Source organism: Mus caroli, chromosome 11, assembly GCF_900094665.2.
Source record: "Mus caroli chromosome 11, CAROLI_EIJ_v1.1, whole genome shotgun sequence".
In the NCBI taxonomy this organism is placed as follows: domain Eukaryota; kingdom Metazoa; phylum Chordata; class Mammalia; order Rodentia; family Muridae; genus Mus; species Mus caroli.
The window spans coordinates 65,471,821-65,495,093 of record NC_034580.1 but is presented as its reverse complement, the minus strand read 5'-3'; the positions used below and the strand labels follow the sequence as shown (position 1 = coordinate 65,495,093).

Sequence of the window (23,273 nt, the reverse complement as noted above, 5' to 3'; positions counted from 1 at the left end):
TGGCTTTTCTCCCCCTAGCAGATAATCACAACCATGGGACACGTGGGCAGGGGTGGGGTGGGAGCAGGATGCCTGTTTAATGAGGGTTGAGCTGGAGGGAGGCTTTGGCATCCTTTACGATTTATCTTGTTTTGTAACACCTCCCTGCTTTCCCCAGGCTTCTCCCGACTGCTCTACTGAGTTACTAGAGCTTTTGGACTGAAAAGGAGAAAATTGAGGTCCAGGGATGCACCCAGAGCACACAGGTCATTAGGGAGGCTGGCTCCCAGACCGGTGAGCTCTGAGTTCCTTACTGTATGCAAGTTTCTCATCTATAGGGATGGGGCCTGAACTCCAGGGCAGGAGACCCGTTTCTCTCCAGCTTTACAAGAGCATTTCTCCTGGACATTTACAAGAAAATAAAAATTTAAAAACAAAGCGTCAGTGGGGTTTTAGCAGATGCTCACTATCGAGACCATGAGGTCACTCCCTAATACAGCTTGCGGCTGTACTTCTCAGTCTAGGCACCATGTCTAACGGCAGCAGGCCAGAAACCAGCTGCAGCCTACAAGCTACCAGTGCTCACAGCAAGATTTCCCCCGTGTCTGAAAACATTCCTTCCCCAGGAGGAAGAGGAGGACAGAAGGGAACTGGTGCTGAGGGTGCAGTGCTGAGGAGACGTCACTCCTTCACACAGACTCTCTGGAAACCCGAGTCCATGGTGTCTTCTTCATATGCCCATAAAACTATAGGGAGCCCTACCCAAGGCAGGCTGGTTTTCAGTTTCCTACTTAAAGGAGCATGACTCACTAGCACGGATTTGGTACCCTAGGCACTCTGCTGCCTCATTAATACCTCTGGCCTGGGACAGTGGCTGCACAACTGTACAAGCTCAGGAGGCCAAGCCAGGACAGCTGCTGAAACCTGCGGCCAGGCTGGGTCAGCCTGAGCTGCACAGTGGGAAGGTTTGAAAACAAATCAGAGATCCAAGGAGTGGTGGCTCATGCTTTAATCCCAGCACTCAGGAGGCAGAGGTGGGGGAAAGGGGAGGGGGAATCTCTGATTTCAAGGTAAGTTCCAGGACAGCCAAGGGTACACAGAGAAATCCTGTCTTGAAAAACCAACATAGATAGATAGATAGATAGATAGATAGATAGATAGATAGATAGATAGACAGATAGATAAAATAAAGTCGGTCTGAGCATGGTGGTTCATACTTTAACCCAGAACTTGAGAGACAGATGTATATGGACTTGTATGAGTTCAAGGCCAGCATGGTATACATAAAAAGTTCTAGGCCAGTACCAGGGGGATACATAGTGAGACTCTATTCCAATAATAATAATAATAATAATAATAATAATAAAGTATCCAGGAGTAATGACACATGCCTTTAATCTCAGCTTCCTTCAGAAGACAAGAAAATTGGAGACTAGGAGACTAGCTTGGTCTACATAGCAGATTCCAGGTCAGCTAGGGCTATACAGAGAGGCTCTGTTTCAAAAACAAACAAACAAACAACAATCAACATCAGCAAAGAATGCTAGACGTGGTAGTTAACCTCCATAATCCCTGAATTTGTGAGGCTGGGGTAGGAAAACCACAAGTTTGAAGCCAATCTGACTATATAAATGTCTCCTACCTAAAACAAAACAAAACCCCATTTAAAAAAAAAAAAAAAAGGAAAAGAAGAATTTCAAACCAAACCTAGTGTATAAAGGAATGGGAAATATGAGGGACAAAAAAAACCCGGAAGATCGCTAAATGTATTCACAATACAAAAAGCTCAGGTGACACCTGCGTCTGTACAACTAACCAGAAGAAACCTCTGAAAAGGCAAAGGAAGAGGAGCAAACTGAATTGCCAGGGAAACCAAGGGAGACATTGTAGCAGTGCCAAAACTGAGAGGGCCAGAAAGCCGGAGAACTGCTCAGGCAACATCCCCTGATTTTAGAGCAGGCTCCTGAAATAGCAGCTCTCACTCGTTCATAGCACAAAGCAGGAGAGACCAGAAGCTAGAGGCAGGCATATGATACACTTGGAAGGATCCAAGGGACAGGGCAGTGTGGCCCCTGGAGGGAACACTGTCCATGTCCTGGAGGGCTGGATGAAGTCCAGATTAGCCTGGGTTAGAACCCTAACTTCACCACCAAAGAACTACACACTTAGGCAACTCATTCCAATCAAACCTGTCTCCCCATCTGAAATGGGAACAGGGTTAGGGATGAAATTGGATGCAGAGCCCAGGCTGGCATATGTACATGAGACTCATGGGCAAATCTCTGAATAAAATCCCGTCTATTCACATTAAGACAGATGTGGAAAACTGAATTCAATTGTTTAAAGGCAGTACCTATTTACATGATGCAGTCCTTAGAGAAAGGGCACCCAGTGGTAGCTGAGACTGGCATTCCCAGCCACCCCCCATCTGGACTCCTACGTTGCACCACACAGCTCACCCTGACTGCAGAGACCTTTGGACTCTATCATTTTCTTGCTTACACTTATTCTCCCCAACCACATCATAAACTCGCTCAAGTAAACACTACTACCAAACTAGCCATTACACTCCAGGTCCCGAATCACAGACAACAGGTTTGGAAACCCAGCAATCAAAAGTGTCAAAATCAAGGTAGCCAGCAGCAGAGGGAAGAAGAAGAAACCAACTGCAAACGGCATGCTAGCCCTGCTCAGAGCCCTGGGTCAGTTTGGAGGATCTGGGTCAATCTGCTTGCACAAGTCTGACTGGCTTCAGGACCCTGCAGAGTAGCTGCCCAGTTTAAGTAACAAGATAAAAACACAGTTACTCAGGGACTCAGCAAGCTCAGGGCTATGCTTGATACAAGTAAACCTGCAAGCTTATCACGTGGCATCCCTAAGCTGCTACTCAAACTAGAGTTAAAGACAAAGGCAGCGAATTTTCTGAATTTTTATTATTTTTTTTTAACTCTAGGGTGGGCAGACAGTTCAGTGATCAAAGGTACATACTCTCCATAGCACCATGTAGATGCGACTGTTCTGTCCTCCACAGGCACGGTACTCATACACACAAACCCACACTCACATTCATCATCTAAATTAGTTTTAAAAGTTTTAACCATTTTGGGTTGTGGGAGGTGTGATCATTTAAAACAAGGTCTTGTGTAGCTTAGGTTGGTCTTGAACCTGTGTCAGGTCGTTTTCTTGGCTCAGCATCCCAATGCTTCATTCAAAGACGGGCAACACATTACCCGCCTAGCCAGAAAGTGATTTTCTTGTTTGTTTTTCGAGACAGGGTTTCTCTGTGTAGCCCTGGCTTCCCTGGAACTCACTCTGTAGACCAGGCTGGCCTCTAACTCAGAGATCTGCCTATTCCTGTGGGGATTCAAAAATGTGCACCACGACGCCTGGCTTAGAAAGCAAGTCTTAAAATGCTGCTCAGGAGGTTGTGGCCCGCTGAAGGGCAAGTGACACGGGTGACACATGAGAATACACAAGCGGTGCAGGAAGCCGATCAACACTCCTCGAGCAGACACCTTCCAAACAAGTGAGGTGAGTCAGTGAGGTAGAACCCCAAATCCTCCACCTAGGCACGGACAGACTGACAGACCCTACTGCCCCTCACCACCCTCCCTCCTTTGTCAAGGACACTGAGGGTACAGGACCTGGGCAGAGACCCAGAGCAAACAGAAATGAAAGAACAGGCTGTGTACCCCGAAGAGAAGAACAGGAGGTTTCCAATTTAAGAAAACCAGGATGGCAGCGTTTGCCCGCTTGGAGTGCTGATGAGGCGGACACGCACGTGCAGAAATGACGTGAGATGACAGACACGCTTAGTCAAACGATACACTTTACTTGCGCAACCTGAACCTCTACTAAAACCCACCAGCCACACGCTGTTTGCTATCCTTTATTAAGAGGTCCCACATTTTTGTGGGACCCCAGCCAAACCAGACAGGTCCCCTAAATATAGCAGGAGGCCTGGAAGGGGAAGGGAATGACTTAGGATCCCACCACACCTCCCTGAAAACAGAAATCCACCACAGACAGACGGATAAACGGACAGACAAGAGCTGGGGAGGAGAACCCACCTCACTCTCGGTTCTCTCCCCGTTGCACCCACTCAAAAAGAAAGTCAAACACTGGCTATGCAGACCCCAGCCCACCCACCCACCCATAGCAGCGTTTGTGGGACTCCCCCCTGCAACGGGTAGCCCCAAGACAACTTCCTACTGACCCTCCTTGACTTTGGTTTGCTCCTGGCAACTCCGCGCCCTCTTCCTTCCCTCAGCCTCCAGCACACTCTCTGGCATCTTCTACCACCTACTCGGACCTTCCCTCTCTCTTGCTCTCTGCTTTCTGGCCTCCCTGCCCCAGGGCTTCTTGGGGAAGCAGCGGGCACCTTCCTCCTAACAAGGGCCCCACTAGGCCCTGTCTGCCCAGCATGTGGGACTCACACAGCTGCCCCACTCTCTTTGAGGTCAGGGGCTGAGCGCTGCCGTCGCATTCGCGGAGGGGTGGTGTATGGTGGGTAGCGGGGCCCTGGCCGCTGGGCTGGGTAAGGTTGGGGCTGTTGGGGATAACAGTTGTGCTTTTGGGGCCGTAAGTGCTGGGGTTCTGGCTGTGTAGAACCCCCTCCCCGAGATCGGCTCCCTCCATCTAGGGAATTCCTGCGAGGACGGTGGGGTCTTCGGGGACTTGGAGGCCTACGGTTAGGGGGAGCTGGGGGGGCAGTGACCTCTTCAGGGGGCTGGGGAGCTGGGGCCTCTCCACTCCCCATTCCTGGCCAGGACTCCCTGTGCTGAGGGTTGCTTTTGAAGGGGAAGCGCAGCTTGCAATCATGCGGGGGCACAAAACGGGCTGGAGGCCTGCGCAGTCCCCCACCGCGGCCCCCAGCGCCCTGCAGTCCCTGCAGCCGCAACTGCTCCTGCTTGAGCCAGCGAAGGCGGCCGCGACGGAAAGCAGGGTCCTCTTCCATCAATCTCGACACCCGCTCCCAGCTGGACAGAGGTGGTGAGGTGGGCCGGACAGCTGGTGAGTGGTCGTTGGGCACTGTCTCCTCTACTGCTTCTGACCCTTCTGGTGGGGCCCAGGTGACCAAACCAGATTCTTCATTATCATCCTCAAGATCCTGGGAGAGAGAATAGGAGATGAGAGATGTGGGGAGGGCCGTACCCCGAGTGCATGTAATTCAAGGAGCACATGAGAATTGCCCAGAGTGATGGATGGGGTGTAGAGTATGGTTTGGAGATAATGAGCATGGGCCCACCCACTAAACGGTATGAGCTCAATCCTGTCTGCCACTTTTAGCTCTGTGGGCCATCTTGGCTTGTTACTTCTCTCTTCCTCAGCAGCCCCCTGTGTGTAATGATGTCAGTAGTAACAGCATTTGCCATCAAGTGCTGTAAGAACTAAGGGCGCTCCACTTCGGCAGAGAACAGTAAGGAAGGACAGGAAGCCAGCTAAGGGCGGCCACTACGAATTCACTGAGAGGTCGGTACTTCAGTCAAGGCCTGGAGGAAGTGAGAAGCCAGCAGTAAGACTGCAGGGGGAAACCAGGGAGGCAAACCGACCAAGTTCCAAGGCCTCGAGTCGTGAGCATGCCCGGCATGGAGAGGCTAGAGTGGGGTAGGTGAGGGGACAGGACTAGACACCCCACTGGAGAGGAAGCCTTTGGTAACCTCAAGCCATAACTGTAACCCTCTGTGGTGTCCCTTAGAGGGTGGCTGGAACAGAGCAGAAGATAACATAACCCCAGGGACTGCGTATTACAGGCTACATGGCAGACACTCAAATGTGTTTATCTGAGTGAATACATACAAAGGAGGGGGAAAGGGGGGACCCCATTCACTCTCCAGAGTGATCAGGAGGGACCAGTTATGTGTGCACACAGGAACGGGCTCTAAGTAACCACCATGTGCTCTTCTCTTAGTGTTTCTCAGACACCACTGGACTTCAGAAACACCTTGGCAGTCGATTAGACACAGATCACCAGAGATACATTTGATAGCTGGGGTTGGTGGATGTCAGAATCTATACTTCTGTTGTTTGAGACTTATCTCAGGCTGGTTTTGAACTACTGATCTTCCTGTGTCTGTCTCTCAAGTGCTGGGATTATAGCCATGTGCTAAGCATACCCAGTCCAGAACCTGTATTATCTTTGTGCAGATATTTCTATGTGTATGTGTGCATGTGCCCAAGGATGTGTGTGTGTGTGTGTGTGTGTGTGTGTGTGTGTGTGTGTGTAGGGCAGAAATAACCTTCAGTGTCCTCCTCAGAGGTGTCTAACTTGTTTTTTGACATAGGGTTCCTTAGTGCCCTAGACCTCAGAGTAGACCAGGCAGACAGCCATCAAGCCTTAGGGCTCTGCCTCTCTCCATTCCCTTTTGCCTACAGCACTAGGATTATAAGTGTGCACCACTGTACCCAACATGGGTTCTGTGAATTGAACTCAGATCCTCATGTCTTGGTGGCAAGCATTTACCACCTGAAGCCTGTAGACTCTATTTATTTTTCCTTTGCCTGCATGCATGTGTATGCACCATGTGTGTGCAGTGCCTGCAGACCAGAAGAGGGCACTGGAGCTCCAAGCAACTAAGTGGGTGCTGGAAACTGAATTAGGGTCCTCTGAAAGGGCAGCTCAATGGCTGAGTCATTGCCCCAGCCCATGTACAATCTACTGTCAGTGTCGTTCTGGACACTGTGAAGCATGCGACTCATAAACTCAAAAAAACAAAAAACAAACAAAAAAAAATGCCTACTGAACTTCAATACACCTTCTCAAAGGACAGAGAAGCTGGGATGTGAGGGGAGGCTGCAGGATCCTAAGAGGCGGGCAGGAGCTGAAGGAGGGGCGGAAAGAGGCGGCCAGGAGGCTGCCTACCTGAGTCAGCGGGATGACCCTCTCCATGCGGAGCATGCGGTCCCGCAGGGCCTGCAGCTCACGGTCCTTGCTGCTGTTCTGGAGCTTCACCTCCTGCAGGATTCCTGTCAGCTTGTCGATGTGAGCCCGGAGGTCCTCCACCTCCGCCCCTCGGGCTCCTTCCTCACCGCCACCTCCGCCACCTCCACATCCTTCTTCTTCACCCACAGTATCCCAGACATCCCTGGCCACGGCTCTCCAGGCATCTCCGGGACCCTCTGGCTTGCCGTAGGTTCGGCACAGCTCCCTCATCTTGAGAGCAGCCAGGGCTTCGATTTCTGCTCGTCCGTGGCGGAAGTCGGCTAGGGCCACCTCATAGCATATCTCCTTTACTGCCTGCATCTTCAAGTCAGCCATGGTGGCCCATCGGGGGTCTTTGCCCTGGAGCCGCCGTCGCTGAGGGATCTGATAGACTCTTCGAGGGGCCCTGCGCTTGCCACTGCTGGGCAGGCCACAGCGCTTGACAATGGTCTGTACTGTGGTAGGGGGCAGCTGCTCCCGCAAGGAGGAAATCAGCCGCCAGCTTTCTTCACAAGAGCGCTTGTCAGAGTCTTCCCCGCTGTCAGAGTCTGCATACTAGGGCCAGAAAGAAGAGAACTAAGGCCATCTCAGAGACCACCCTTGTATCAGAAGTCACAGGAAACCACTCAGTTAGTATACCTGGACCCAGGACCTGTTCCACCTCTTAGGGACTGTGTACCTGGTCTGGACAGCAAAGCTAAGTCTGATGATTAACCACTTACAACAGCAGCATTACAGACTGCATTGAGTAAGTCAAGGCAGCTACACATTATTGGCTGATAGCATCGTACAGGACCACCCCTGTGCACATGGTCTGTCACCGATAGTACTGTCATTATGCAGCAAATGACTGTGTATTACTCTCGGGATGAGGTCCATCTAAGGAACAATCTTCCATGAAGGATGGCACTCGGAAGTGATCTCAAGGGGCCCAGACCGCTGCAGTTCAGGGAGTGTCATCAATGGGGCCAAGTGCTCGCTCCCTGTATAGGGCAATGGTTTCTTCCCCTTCCTCTCCTGACTTGTCCTGCTAGGTGCCACCCAGGACACCAACAGCAAAGCTAGGCTGAGATGATGCCAGCTTCACTGTTGGTCTGCCCACCTGCCCAGGCTCTGTTGGCCCCCACGTGTCCCTCACCAGCCGCTGCTGCTCCAGCAGAAGGTCAGCCTCTTCCTTCTCTTTCCGGTACTGATTCTCCAAGTCCTGCAGCCTGGGGTGAGACAGGAAGGAGAAGCTGTGAGGATCACCCACAGGAGAATGCTAGGCTCCCGGAGGTTGGTGGGACCCGTGGGAGCCGCCCCGCACCTCTTCTCCATCTCCAGCTTGATGTCTATGCCTTGCTGCTCCAGCAGCTCCTTCTGAGCAAAGTTCCAGTCCACAGGCTCCGAGGGAGGTCCTGGGGGCGGGGGGATCCCACGTTCTCGTTCCAGCCGCGCCTGCTCCGGGTGATTGAAGCGGAAAACATGGTTCTTGCCCATTACAATCCTGTTTCCTGGAAATGGAAGAGTAGAATTGCTCACCTGCAGCAGCAAAACCATGCCCAGGCCCAAGCACAGATCCTGCCCTTGATTCTAGGGGACCTGCCACCCTACTCTACCACCCCAAAGCTGAAACAGTCAAGAGTCAGTGTGCCTTTCACTGATCCAGGAGCACCTGCTTATCCAGGTGAGGATCCCAGGGAGCACCTGCTTCCTCAGGTGAGGACCCCAGGGAGCACCTGCTTCCTCAGGTGANGACCCCAGGGAGCACCTGCTTCCTCAGGTGAGGACCCCAGGGAGCACCTGCTTCCTCAGGTGAGGACCCCAGGGAGCACCTGCTTCCTCAGGTGAGGACCCCAGGGAGCACCTGCTTCCTCAGGTGAGGACCCCAGGGAGCACCTGCTTCCTCAGGTGAGGACCCCAGGGAGCACCTGCTTCCTCAGGTGAGCTGCTGGAAGCAAAGGCATCCTCTTCCCATGTCCCAGAGAAGCAAGAGAAAGCAAGACTCCACGTCTTCATCTCTTCTCCCAGCACCTTCCTGCCCCCACTCTTTCTGATCTTTCTGGTCTATCCCAAGGTCTCCTCCTAGAGGATGCCCAGAAAGCCCTGCCTAGCACTTCCTAGGAAGGCCATGTCCCAGACCTGTACTCTGTAACACAGCTTTTGTGTGTGTGTATGGTACTGGGAGTTGAACGCAGGGCCTTACGCATGCTGGGCAAGCGCTCTACCTCTGAGCTATGTCCCCAGCCTTGGCGACACGTCTTCTACCTGACTTCAGCACCAGCGGCTCCGTCACAAGCTTCCCATTGACATATGTCTCAGCTCCTTCACAAGGCTCCAGAGTAACCATCACTGAGTGTGGGGATAAAGGAAGCAGAGGGAAAGATTAGACTGTCAGAACGCTGTACTGTGGTTAGACTCCCACCTTGTCTCACCCCCAAAGCACACATGCACCACCAGGTCCACCCCAGTACCTGCAGGGGTGCCACAGCCCCTCTGGTGGCAGGCAGCACAGGAAAAGAAGAGCAGAAGGAGGGTTAGAGACCCAACTGTGACTCCCAGAAGCCTCTGCAGCGGCTCATATGGACCCACCACCACGCCCCCTAACTACAGCTTAGAAGTTATCATTCTCAGAGGCTACAGTCGACCAGACAGAAGGGGGCCCAGCACTGCGGCCTTCCAGGCGCCCATTCCCCCTTGTCCCCACCCAGATCTGGATGCCTCCAGTGGGCACTGTCTACTGTATCTTGCAAAAGGCTGCCATCTGGTTAATCTTCTCAAGTCACAGCCAGCATAGGATAAATAAAGTCAGCCCAACTAGAGCTGGACATGATACTACATAGCTGAATGCCCATTATTTAGCAGACTGAGGCAGAAGGATGGCTGCAAATCTGAAGGATGGCTACATAGTGATGTGAGCTCAGCCTCAATACATGGTTAAGACCCTACCGCAGAAAACAAACAAATAGAATAAATCCCAACCCAAACATCTATCTCTGAGCCCATTGCTTGCAGGAGCACAAAGATACACAAAGCAGCCCCATTAAGAAGTGGTATCTTAGTCGGGCAGTGGTGGCGCACGTCTTTAATCCCAGCCCTTGGGAGGCAGAGGCAGGCGGATTTCTGATTCGAGGCCAGCCTGGTCTACAGAGTTCCAGGACAGCCAGGGCTACACAGAGAAACCGTCTCGAAAAATAAAACAAAACAAAAACAAACAAACAAAAAAAGAAGTGGTATCTTATTTTCACTGGGGGACCCTCCAGTTCCAAAGACCAAGATCTATGACTGCTGAGCCAGTGATACTCAACAAACGATCTAGGCTTTGGAATCTTCTATAAATTGGGATAATGAAGTCTTTATTCACAGAATAGTTGAAAATATAATGATAATATGCAAACATGACTTATTTATTTATCTACTCCTTTATTTGTTGAGTAAGGGTCTCATTGTGTAGTCCTGGAACTCTTACTATGTAGACCAGGCTAGCCTCAAAGTCAGAGATCTGCCTGCCTCCGCCTTCCAAATGCTGTGGTTAAAGCTGTGTGCTACCATGTCTAGACTTTTCCTATTTATTTACTCTGTGTGTGTGTGTGAGTAAGAGAGAGAGAGAGAGAGAGAGAGAGAGCGAGAGAGAGAAGAAACAGAAAAACAGACAGACAGATACACAGACTAGAGATTATACTTAAGGATATACCACTGAGCCATATCTTCAGCCTAACTTTTTAAAAAAGATTTATTTATTTATATATGAGTACACTGTAGTTGTCTTCAGACACACCAGAAGAGGACATCAGATCCCATTAGAGATGGTTATAAGCCACCATGTGGTTTGCTGGGAATTGAACTCAGGATCTTTGGAAGAACAGTCAGTGCTCTTAACCACTGAGCCATCTCATCTCTCCAGCACAACTTTTTCATTTTTAAAATAGGGTCTCACTATGTAGCTCTGGGCTATGCTAGAGTTCAATCTGTATAACAGACTGGCTTCAAACTCATAGAGAGCCACCTGCCCGAGTGCTGGGATTAAAGGCATGGGCCACCAAGCCTGGCTCTCGGCCCCCATTTTTTTTTTTTAAATTTACACTACAAGTAATAGGATGGACTCCAGCATTAGACAGAAACAGAAACTGGGCCTACTAGTGATGCACAGGGAGGACCAAGGCAGCACAAAGAGCCCCAGCTTACGGACAGAGGACAGGCAAGGTTTCTGTGAGGGAGGAGATTCCCAGCTGAGGTGTGATGGGAGAGTGACTTAGCTGTCAATTGACAGAGGAAGACTGGGAAAGACACATCTAAGAGAACCACTGCATGAGTGAGAACAGCAAGAGGATTGGCAGGGGCAATCTATCTTACCTTCATTTATTTCCCATCATGCCCCAATACACAGCCATATGAGAGGTTAAAGACCAATAATCCCTGCTCTCCCAGACCTTAACCTGGCTGGTAAGGCAGATGGAAACTAGGATAATTCAAGGCCAGTGAAGATGACTTAGCAGGTGCAGGCATTTGCCGCCATGCCTGACATGAGTTCAATCCTCCAATGCATATGGCAAAAGGAGAGAGCGGACCCCTGAAAGTTGTCCTCTGACCTCCACACGCATGCAGACACTAAATAAGAACACATTTCAACAGGATGATTGTAACTTTTGTTTGGTTGTTTTTCGGGTTTCTCTGTGTAGCCCTGGCTGTCTTGGAACTTACTCTGTAGTGCAAGCTGGCTTTGAACTCTGATCACAGAGATCAGCCTGCCTCAGCCTCCTGATCCTGGGACTAAAGGCGTATGCCACCACTGCCTAGGAATTCTAACAATTTTTTAAAAGCAGATAATCTAAAGATTATGTAAAGGATGAAACAGGGGTGGTGTTGCAGAAAGAAAGTGGGGCCACGTGAGGCGACTGCTCCAGACCAGAGCAGGCGCTTTACCACCCTTTCTTGAGACAGGGAGGATGGCCTTGAACTCCTGGTTCCCTGCCCCCCACACCCCCCACACACCCCCTAGGGGTTGGGATCACAGCCACAGCACAGTTAGCTGTGTGCAGTACTGAAGGGCAAACTCCTGGCTTCACACAGGCTACAGGAGCACTCTACCACATCGGCCACACTCCCAGCCCTCATTTCCTCAGGAATCCAGCAGCCAGGGACACAGCCAAGGGCACAGCCCCTGAAACTGTCAGTCTGTGATGCGATCCAGCTCTGTTGTTTTCTAGGGCAGATTACCTAACCTGGGCACCTCAGCTCTGTCTCCTGTGACTGAGACAACTCAAAGAGAAAAACAGATGGTCAGTCTATAACTACTGCATGTTCCCAACGCCTACACCTTCTCTACCGATCCCTGGTAAGTCTTAAGTCTATCGTTAGACCAGCCCAGATGAACCAAGCCTTTACAGACCACCCTCTGGAGCACAGACACATTGACTGTTTTTTATTGTGACATATATCACAGTCTTGCACACCTCCTCTGACACATATGCACTCTGGAGCATGGGTTTGCCCCACACGTGTCAGTCACATAGCCACATGCCTATGTGTCACCTCCTCTGACACACTATAGACTCCTGGGACATTGCCATCCTGAGAAGGGCTTCACAGACTGTAATATCTGCCTTCCCAAGCCTACTGGCCGAGGTAACCACAGAACAGGAACTTGGCAATAGCTCACTGTTCTGAACTGATTCAACTGCTTCCAGCCCCCCAAAGAGGAAGCACTTGTTCACCATGGGGACCAGACTGACTGCACCAATCTGTTAACCCTGAACCAAACTGAAACTGAATGTCTTAACCTGAGCTGTAAGCCACTTGAATCTTTTCCTTCTTTCTTTTTCTTTTCCCTGCTCCAGGCCCTGCTTGCTCGAACCCATAGTTGTTTTTTATTTGTTTCCTCATTACAGATGGTTGTGAGCCACCATGTGATTGCTGGGATTTGAACTCATGACCTCCGGAAGAGCAGTCAGTGCTCTTAACTGCTGAGCCATCTCACCAGCCCTTCTTTTTCTTTCTTAATGGTCTCTACACACTGCCTAGGCTCTACCCAACTCCTGGGCTCAAGTGAGCCTCCTGCCTCTGCCTCCAAGAGCACATTCTGGCTAATTCTTAGTGTCTGCTGCACCAGCATGTGGACCTGAGTTTTCTATTGCCAGTATGAGCTGGCTGTGGTAATGCACAATGTCACCAGAGAGCTGAGAGGAGTGGAGAAGGTGGCTCTTTGGAGCTCCCTGGCCACCCAGTCTTGCTGAATCATTGGGCTTTTAGGTTCTCAGAAAGACTGTGTCACCAAAAAAGAATCCAGGGAAACGATTACAGAGGACAACTGATGTCAATCTCTGGCCTTGATATGAACACACGACACACACATACCCATACAGACACATATCACACACATAAAAGTGCTGAAAGCCAGGTATAGAACCTGTATTCCTAGTCTTTGAGACGCTGAGGCAATAGAATGAAGAGTGTAAGGTCAGTCTGACCTACACAGAGAGAACCCAAAGCAAACAGAAAATGTGTTGGGGTGAAGGGCTCAGTGCTAGTGCACAGGGCTCAGTGTTAAGAGTGCTTGTCCGGCAGGCACATGACTGAAGCTCCAGGTTCAGTCCCCAACAACACACTCTAAGCTGTGCAAGGCTTTGATATGTCAAACAAGCTGTCACCCTCAGAACCTGGATTTCTTTGTTTGGTTGTTTTTTCAAGACAGGGTTTTTCTGTGTAGCCCTGGCTGTCCTGGAACTTGCTGTGTAGACTAGGCTGGCCTCGAACTCAAGAGATTCTTCTGCCTCTGCTTCCCAAGTGCTCGGATTAAAGGCGCATGCCACCACGCCTGGCTAGAACCTGGGATTCTTAAAAGCTTTACAATCAGAGTAAGACCTAAAGGGCCCAAGAGTTTTGGAACCACAGAGATACCGAGGACATTTGCTCTCAGAAACCTTGTCACCATAGCTGTATTGACCCAAGTTTCCCACAGAGACAAATTCAGATACCCCATTGATACAAAGATGGGTTTCAAACATAATTACCATAGTGCTAAGGGGAAAAAAAAAGAGTGAAGAAGGCAGTATTTCTATTTCCTCATTACCCAGACCCCACTCTCCAAGGTACAGCAACATGCTACTTGTGCCTCAAGACCCCAGCTGTCCGCAGCCATGCATACAGCCCCATCACCACACTGCTTACCCATGAGCTCGCGCTGCAGAGGGAGAGGAAGCACCCCTCTTCTGCATGGCTCGCTCTCTGTGTGGTACATAGGCCCCCTCTCCATCTTAGCCATTCCACTCTCCCCTCCTGACCATTACCTTCTCCATCAGGCTGAGGGATGCTGCGAAACAGACAGTGCTGCTCCCGGATGAACTGGCCAGTCAACTTGATGTCCACATCTACTTGGCCAACCCTGGGGGAGCAATGGCCAACATTTTCTAAGCATGTTCAGTATTTGCCAACTGCCTCCTAAGTACCAGGAGTACCAGCTCATCCAGCTCGGTGAGTCAGATGTTAATCTCATTTCACAAACAAGGACACTGGGGTTCAGGGGGCAGGGGAGGATGTGCCAAGATCGTAGAGCTAAGCAATACTGAAGCTGGGATTTGAGCCGAGGCATCCTTGATCCTTAAGGTCAAGTCCCACATCTGTCCATTATGTGGCAAAGGGTCAAGGGTAGCCTGGCGTGGGTGGGCAGCCTTATGCCTTTGACTACAGGATGTTTTCTTAGCAGCAGCTATTCAAGCCACCTGGCTCAACCCTAGAGCCTAGTGTGAGCACTGACTCTCAACAGCATGGGGCCAGGCAAGGTTTCTTTTTGCCTTCCCCCAGGGCCTCAGCAAGGACAATCAAGGAATGTCAGAGGCTAAGAGAGCAGCAGTCATCTGCCCCAGTAAAACCTCTTCCCCTGGGAGCCACCCCCACCAAGGTGCCAAGAAGTGCCTGCCCTTCACCAAGTTGCTGACCTGGGGACCTCAACAGTTTTTCAAAATCAGAAAGGAATTAGGTATGCATATATTATACATTATACACCTATAATCTCAATACCTGGGAGACTGAGACATCTATAATCTCAATATCTGGGAGACTGAGTCATGAGAATTTTGAGTTTGAGGCTAGCCTAGGCTACATAGTAGGCCCCTGTCTCAAAACAGGAGGCGGGGGTTGGGTGGTAGTGGCGCACACCTTTAATCCCAGCACTTGGAAGGCAGAGGCAGGCGAATTTCTGAGTTCTAGGCCAGCCTACAGAGTGAGTTCCAGGACAGCCAGGGCTACACAGAGAAACCCTATCTCGAACCCCACCCTACCCCCCCACCCCCGCACCAAAAAACCGGGGGGCAAAGTGGGGGAGTGGGGGGGGCACAGGGTTGGAGAGATAGCTCCGACTTGGCCAAGAAGGAGCATAGAGCATGTACTTGTACTACTTTTTTGCCCCCCTTTTGGACACATGGTTTCTCCGTGTGTATCCCTGGCCATCCTGGACTCATTCTCTAAATACATCTGCCTCCCAAATACTGAAATTAGAGGCACGTACCACCATGCCCAGCCACACAGCCACATGTGTTGCTCTTAAGGAGGACCTAAGTTTGGTTCCCAGGACCCATGTCAGGCAGCTCACAACCAGCCATAGCTCAGCTCCAGGGGATCCAGTGTCTCCTGTGGCCTCTGTGGACACCTGCACACACTTGGCATTCCCTGACGCAGACACACACACATAAATAAACATAAAGTCTTTGAAAAGAAAAACAGCTGAAGGGGCAATCAGGGAAGCAACTGTCTAGGGACCTGGACAATCTGCAGTGGCCACCAAAGAGAGGATCACAGCGGTCAATGTGTCAGTCCTTCTGCAGTCACACACCACCCTGAAGGGTGCTGCAGTGTTTACCTGGTGACGCCATCTTTGATGTGGTAGAGAAGACATTCAGACATCAAGGGGTCCTCATTCAGATTTACCAGGTGGGGAGTCTGCAGGTAAAGAGGCAGAGGTGGTCAGAGCTAAAGGCTCATGATAATCAGTAAGAATGGCCACAGAGAAGAAGGGAGCAGGGGGCAGGAGTGGACATCTCTCTAGTTCTGGTACTGCTCATCCTGCCCTTACTAGCAGGGTGCTTTCCACCCTCCATCCTTCTCCAAGCACCCCTGGTTTCCAACTCTCAAGCGTCTTCAGTCACAACTAGGCCTAAAAAGGCATCCCCCCGAACCCCACCCCTGGTAGCCTGTCCTGGAGCCTGTCTCTGTCCATGCTGCAGCACTGCAGACTCCCTGGCTGGAAGCCTTGGATTCCACCTGCACCAACGCTGTTTTGTGTGTGTGTGTGTCCCTTCTATGCCCCAAGCCCCATCGCTTCTGAATCCCACAAATCTGTCTTGTAACTTCTGGGAAGGAAGAGAAGGGCGCAGTCAGGAGATGGGTACACCCCACCCTCCATCACACCCTGAGTTTCTATGAGCAGGGATTACTTTGAATAATTGAAAAAACAAGTGTCACCAACCCCCTTTTTAAAATCAAACAGAAGCTGAACATGATATGTATATCTGTAATTCAGGCACAGAGGCCAAAGGGTTACGAGTTCAAGGACAGCCTGTGATACGTAGCATGGCTTTGCTGTTTCTTGCAGCAGACTCCATCCCTTCCCTGAGACTCTTCACCTACGGCCAGAGGCACTTACTCCAGCTGCTGTTCCTGCCTACAGCCTCACATACCTGGCTGATCACTAGGCTGCTTTGCGGTGAGCATGTAACCCACTCCCTGCCTCCACAGCACTTTATCATCTGTCTGTCTTATGTCCCCCCACCCTCCCCAAGTATGTACCTCTGGGGAACACACTGAGTTTGTTCCCTATGGTCGCTGCCTGGGCCCACCCCTGTACCATCCCTCTTCAGACCTGCGGGAGTTTTGGGGTCCCAGCCTCCCCCCCACACCACCTGATGGCCAGAAACGGCGATGGACATGCCCATCTGTCTAGAGCTCCGCTCCACACTCTGGCTTCCCTGGGCCTCCTCCCTGAGAGCCCCGCCCACATGTCCAAGCCCTTTTGAGGGTCTTTTCCCCCTCTGTGCTCTTGTCCAGCGTACTGCTCAGAAACAGGGCTTGGGAGCCTCTGACTGCTGAGGGAGCTGCTAGCCCCATTGTGTTCCCACACCCAGTACAGACTATTTACCATCTCCACCCACACCACCAAAACTATTCACTTCATGACCCTCGGGGTCTGTCTCAAATGCCCCTTCCGTAAAGCTTTCCTAAGCACTTCAACCAATGAGGCCTCCATTCTATACAAGGATTTGCTTCAGCTTTCTAACTCACCTCAGGGTGGTTCTGGGCGCGACAGGGATGAGTCAGATACAGTCATGGTTGGCTGGCTGGCCTATCAGGCAATCAGAGCCAACATGGGAAGGCAAGACTTGGTGTGGAAACACCACTCATTACCAATGGGGAAAATGACCTGGGCCTGGGCACGGCTTTAATCTCAGCACTCAAGAGAAAGAAGCAGGCGGATTTCTGACCCAGAGGCCAGCCTGGTTTATATAGTGAGTTCCAGGCCATCTACAGCTACATAGTGAGGCCCCCCCTCAAAAAAAAAAAAAAAAAAAAAAAAAAGAGGTTTGCATGGCCATAGAGTCTGCTGACTCTCCCACACCCTTGCTTGGATTATTTGTTCACTGATTTGCTCCCAGGGAGTTGAGCAGTCCACTATTCTGCAGCAACTCACATGCAAGGGAGACAAAGGACAACCAGGGAGCTCGAGCTGTGCAGGCCCTTGTGAGAAAGGCAGGATGAGATGCACCTTGGGGATGTCAGTGAAGGCACTGACATCCAGAAGGAAGAGGTTTCAGAGGGGGAAAGACTGGCAGAAGTGTTGAGGCCAAAAAGCACAGGGCATAGAGGCAAAACAGCTAGGAGAAGCCCAAGGTTTCTCTGGGATCCACTGTGCAGTGCGAGCCCAGGACTGTGTCCAGGACACCTGCCTGCTTCTCCCTAGGCATCTCACAGCGGCTGCTGCCAGAACTGCCTCGAGGGACACTCACATCTCCTTCCTACATTACGGTGTCAGACCTGTCCTGAGACTGGCAGACACTGATGGGCTCTGGAAGCAGAAAGTGATCTATCCCTAGGGAGAGGGGACATGATTTGGGGCAGTGCTTTTCAATTTCTGCTCAGCCCAGGAACTCTTTGTTCAAATGAAACCATATCTAGAAGTCTAGGATATCAAGCAGATAAGCAAGGGGCCAATCAGCCCAGGCTGAGGTGGGGAGGTCCTGCTTCCCACTCCCAACATCAGCCCTTGGGAAGGAAGCTCAGATTTGGAAATCACTGATTTAGGAAGTCCTTGAGCTTGATAATAGGGGTCCTGGCAAGAGGAGTCTTCCCTTAAGAGTCTTTATTTTTTCCAAGACGAACTACAGCTTTGCCCAACTTCGCACCTCACCATACCTATCTTATAGCTAGCCCAACCAAACCCGTTTGGCCAGTAAGCCTAACAGCTCTCCTGTCTTTTAAACATCTGAGAAATGTGCATCCCCACCACCATTGGGAAGTACAAACTACCCCAAGTAGTTCTGTTCACCAATCACATTGATAAAGTCTGACCAACAAAGGGTATTGAAACAGACGAAGGAAGCCAGGGATGACAGCACATGGCTATATCTGTCACACTTGGGAGATGCAAGCAGAAGAATCAGAAGTTGAAACCAATATTAACTCCACAGTGAGTTCAAGATCAACCTGGGCTACAGCAAGTTCAAGGCCAGCCTGAGCTACATGAAACCATACCTCAAAAACAACAAACAAGCAAACAAAAACAAATAAAATAAATCAACATAGCAGCCTTATTTATAAAAGCCAGAAGCTGGAAAGAACCCATATGTCCCTCAACAGAAGAATGGATACAGAAAATGTGGTACATTTACACAATGGAGTACTACTCGGCTATTAAAAACAATGGATTCATGAAATTCTTGGACAAATGGATGTATCTGGAGAATATCATCCTTAGTGAGGTAACCCAATCACAAAAGAAGTCATTAGATATGCACTCACTGATAAGTGAATATTAGCCCAGAAACATAGAACACCCAAGATACAATTTGTAAAACACAAGAAAATCAAGAAGAGGGAAGACCAATGGGTGGATACTTCATTCCTCCTTAGAATAGGGAACAAAATACCCATGAAAGGAGTTACAGAGACAAAGTTTGGAGCTAAGATGAAAGGATGGACTATCCAGAGACTACCCCACCAGGGGATCCATCCCATAATCAGCCACCAAACCCAGACACTATTGCATATGCCAGCAAGATTTTGCTGAAAGGACCCTGTCTCGTATGAGGCTATGCCAGTGCCTGGCAAATACAGAAGTGGATGCTCACAGTCATCTATAAGATGGAACACAGGGCCTCCAATGGAGAAGCTAGAAAAAGCACCCAAGGAGCTGAAGGGCTCTGCAACCCTATAGGTGGAACAATAATATGAACTAACCAGTACCCCCAGAGATCATATCTCTAGCTGCATATGTAGCAGAAGATGGCCTAGTCGGCCATCACTGGGAAGAGAGGCCCCTTGGTATTGCAAACTTTATATGCCCCAGTACAGGGGAATGCCAGGGCCAAGAAGCAGGAGTGGGTGGGTAGGGGAGCAGGGTGGAGGGAGGGTATAGGGAACTTTCTGGATAGCATTTGAAATGTATATAAAGAAAATATCTAATAAAAAATAAATAAATAGCCGGGCGTGGTGGCGCACGCCTTTAATCCCAGCACTTGGGAGGCAGAGGCAGGCGGNTTTCTGAGTTCGAGGCCAGCCTGGTCTACAGAGTGAGTTCCAGGACAGCCAGGACTACCCAGAGAAACCCTGTCTCGAAAAACCAAAAAAAAAAAAATAAATAAATAAATATAAAAAAAAATAAATCAACAACAACAAAAAGCAAGGGTTGGGGCACCAGGTGGTAAAGACAAACAGACTCTCCTACAGGTCGCCCTGGGGAGTACAAACTGGCCTGAAGAGAACCGTCAGAGGGCACTTCAGGTAATAGATCAAGATCTTGTTTTTATTTATTCATGGTTATTAATTAATTAACTAACCATTCGAGGGTGCACTAGTGCCCCAGTGCACATGTGAAAGTCAGAAGACAACATTCAGGAGTCAGTTCTCACCTTCTACCTTGTGGGTCACAGGGATTGAGGTCAGAGCCTCAGGCTTGGTGGCAAGTGCCCTTACCTGCTGAGCCACATAGCCAGTCTCTAGACGAACTTTAGAACCACAGCTGGGTGTGGTAGTGAATGTCTGTAATCCCAGAATTTGGGAGACTAGGGAAGTGGACTATTGTACATTTGAGCTTCAGGCAGCCTGGACTACATAGTGATCTCTAGCCAAGCCTGAGCTGTAGTATAACTCAAACTCTTGTCTTAAAAATATCTAAAATAAACACGTAAAGGTACTAAAAAGAAAAAAATGTAAAAGGTCAGCCAGAACTGCTTAGCAATTCTGAGATAGGGAATAAAAAAATCAGAAGAGATAGAGAGGGAGGGTCATGGCTTAATCAGTAAACTGCCTGCCATGCAGGCACAAGGATCTCTGACAACCATGGAAACCCAGGGCCAGCAGCCTGTGCCCATGATGCTAGCACCACTGAGGTTGAGTCAGGGGAATTCCTGGGATGCCTGGCCAAAATCAATCAGTGAGCTCCACACTTACCCAGAGGCCCTGTCTCAAAAAATAAGGTGGAGAAGAGAGTGAGAAAGACGGCAATGTCTGGCCTCTACCTGAGGACCTGCATACACAAATGTGTACACACACATACACGGTCATGGGTTCAGTCCCCGGCACTTCACAAGAATAAACAAAAATAAAGAGCTAGGACAGTGGCACCCATTTTTAATCCCAGTACGCAGGAGAGAGAGGCAAGTGGATTTCTGTGAATTCAAAGCCAGCCTGGTCTGTATAAGAAGTTTCAGGCTAACCAAGGCAACCTTACCTGAAAAAATAAAATCAAGCGGGGCACCTTAATTCCAAGCACTTGGAAGGCAGAAGAAGGCAGATCTCTAAGTTCAAGACCAACCTGGTCTACATAGTGAGTTCTAAGACAGCCAGGGCTACATAGAGAAACTTGGTGTTGAAAAAAAAATTAATTAATAAAGATGAAAGGCTATTGTTTTACTCTAAATATCTACTTCTAAGAGTTTACTCTTAGCCGGGCATGGTGGCGCACGTCTTTAATCCCAGCACTCGGGAGGCAAAGGCAGGCAGATTTCTGAGTTCGAGGCCAGCCTGGTCTACAGAGTGAGTTCCAGGACAGCCAGGGCTACAATAACAACAAAAAAATTACTCTTACAGATAACAATCTTTTGTTTTGGGGTGGGGGTGAGGTCTGTGTGGCCCTAGCTGATCTGAAACTTCTGACAATTCTCCTGTGTTGGTCTTCTGATTGCTGAGATTATGGGCATGTACCACCATGCCTAATTTTTAGCATCTATTTATAAGATTATTCATTGTACCACCCAGTACCCACTTACACTATCGGAATGTGAAAAAAAATTTAAATGCCCATCAGTAGAAAGCTTACTAAAAATAAACTGCCCTCATCCAACACAATATTCTGGCTCCATGAAAAAAAAAGCAAGATAATGTTTGAAATGGAGAGGTATGCAAACACTATTGCTAAAAGACTGAAGCTAGGACCAGCAAGATGGCTCAGTGGGTAAATTAGCTGCTTGCCACCCAAGTCTGGCCACTTGAGTCCCATCCCCTAACCCAGGTGCACTGGTTGCTAACTGTCATGTGACACAACCTAGAATCCTATGAAGAGAATCTGAATTAGGGTTATTCAGAGCAGACTAGCCTGCTGACATGTCTGTGAGGGACAATCTTGATTATTAACTGATGTAGGGAGTTCTGGCTCACCGCGGCTCCATTCTCTAGGTTGCCAATCATGAAGTGAGACGGAAGAAAGCCAGATGCAAGCAGCAACACAAGAGAGGCACTGTAGCCTCACTGCTCCTCACTGTGGATGGGATGTGCAGAACATGGGCTCCTGCTTGACTCCTGCTTGACTTACCGCAATGATGGATTAGAACCTGGAAGTGCGGGCTGGATTAACCCTCCCCTTGCCTATGTAGCTTTTGGTGGCTTTTGGCCTCAGGACGCCCACAGAAATGAAACAAGGACACCCCATAGAGCTGGGAGGAGAGAACAAATGACACAAAGCCATCCCTGACCTGCGCATGAGCGCAGTGGCACGCATGCGCCAACACACACTTTGTACACGCCCACACACAATAATAAAAAGTTTTTAATTTAAGGGGTGGCGTGGGAGCAACAAGATGGCTCAGTAAGTAAAGATGCTTGCTGCCAAGCCTGACAATCTAAATTCGATTCCCAGAACCCACATGGTAGAAGGTGAGGCTCGACTCCTGCAAGCTGTCCTCTGATCACCGCACATGGCGTCCATGTATGTGCATGTGCAGACACATAGACACAGATAATGTAATAAAAAGAAAATGGGGAAAGGGGGCTCTTATGTTCTTAGAGGAGAAAGGGAGGGAGGACAGAGAGGTGGGGACCAGGAGATGGGGACAGTAATCGGGATGTAAATTGAATTTAAAAAAAAAGGACAAAGAAAAAAGAATGAGGTAATGAGTTCAGGCTAAAGAGATGGCTCAACTGTTAAGAGAACTGGCTGCTCTTCAGGGCTCCATTCCCAGTGCCGCGTAGCTATTTACAACCTCCTGTAACTCCTGTTCCACGGGGACCCAACATCCTGTTCTGAACTCTTCAGGCACTGAGTGCACATGGTGTACACGCAGACATGCAGGTGAAACATCAGTAAAACATAAAATAAGTAAACAAATCTCAAAGACTAGAGAGCGATGTGTGAACACAAATTTGTAATTAAAGGCTCAGTGATTCCTGCTTGCTGAATTTTCTAGACGATCTTGACATCACAAAATAAAGTAAGCCTCTTTCCCGTGGCCTACCTGGAACTAGGTAGGTTCCTCTTTGTGGAACCTCTCCTAACTGACTAGCCAGATAAGCATGTCTGCTTTAGGGCCTGATCCTCGTCTGTTCTGTACTATGTACCAGACAGGCCAGGCTGGGTTCCTGGTGGGACTGGAAGTTCCTGCTCTGCTCAGACTGCATCATCCCTCCATCTGTGTACACCCCAGCTGCTCTGCTCAGACTGGCTTCTGCATCATCCCTCCATCTGTGTACACCCTAGCTGCTCTGCTCAGACTTCTGCATCATCCCTCCATCTGTGTACACCCCAGCTGCTCTGCTCAGACTAGCTTCTGCATCATCCCTCCATCTGTGTACACCCCAGCTGCTCTGCTCAGACTGGTTTCTGCATCGTCCCTCCATCTGTATACACCCCAGCTGCTCTGCTCAGATTGGCTTCTGCATCGTCCCTCCATCTGTGTACACCCCAGCTGCTCTG

General features: G+C 49.8%; 1 protein-coding gene across 4 annotated transcripts in view; it reads right to left on the bottom strand.

The window, feature by feature from the left end:
- Positions 1-3,791: 3,791 nt before the first annotated feature.
- Positions 3,792-23,273, bottom strand: part of Kif1c (kinesin family member 1C) — a 30,007-nt gene continuing 10,525 nt past the window's right edge. For all 4 annotated transcript variants that reach the window (XM_021175484.2, XM_021175483.2, XM_021175485.2 and 1 more), the window contains 7 exons: positions 15,735-15,814; positions 14,167-14,261; positions 9,149-9,232; positions 8,208-8,394; positions 8,040-8,112; positions 6,842-7,456; positions 3,792-5,089 (listed from right to left, as the gene is read on the bottom strand). In XM_021175484.2, the coding sequence (XP_021031143.1) occupies positions 4,412-5,089; positions 6,842-7,456; positions 8,040-8,112; positions 8,208-8,394; positions 9,149-9,232; positions 14,167-14,261; positions 15,735-15,814 (1,812 nt within the window). In that variant the 3' untranslated portion in view covers positions 3,792-4,411. The remainder of the gene's footprint in view (positions 5,090-6,841; positions 7,457-8,039; positions 8,113-8,207; positions 8,395-9,148; positions 9,233-14,166; positions 14,262-15,734; positions 15,815-23,273) is intronic.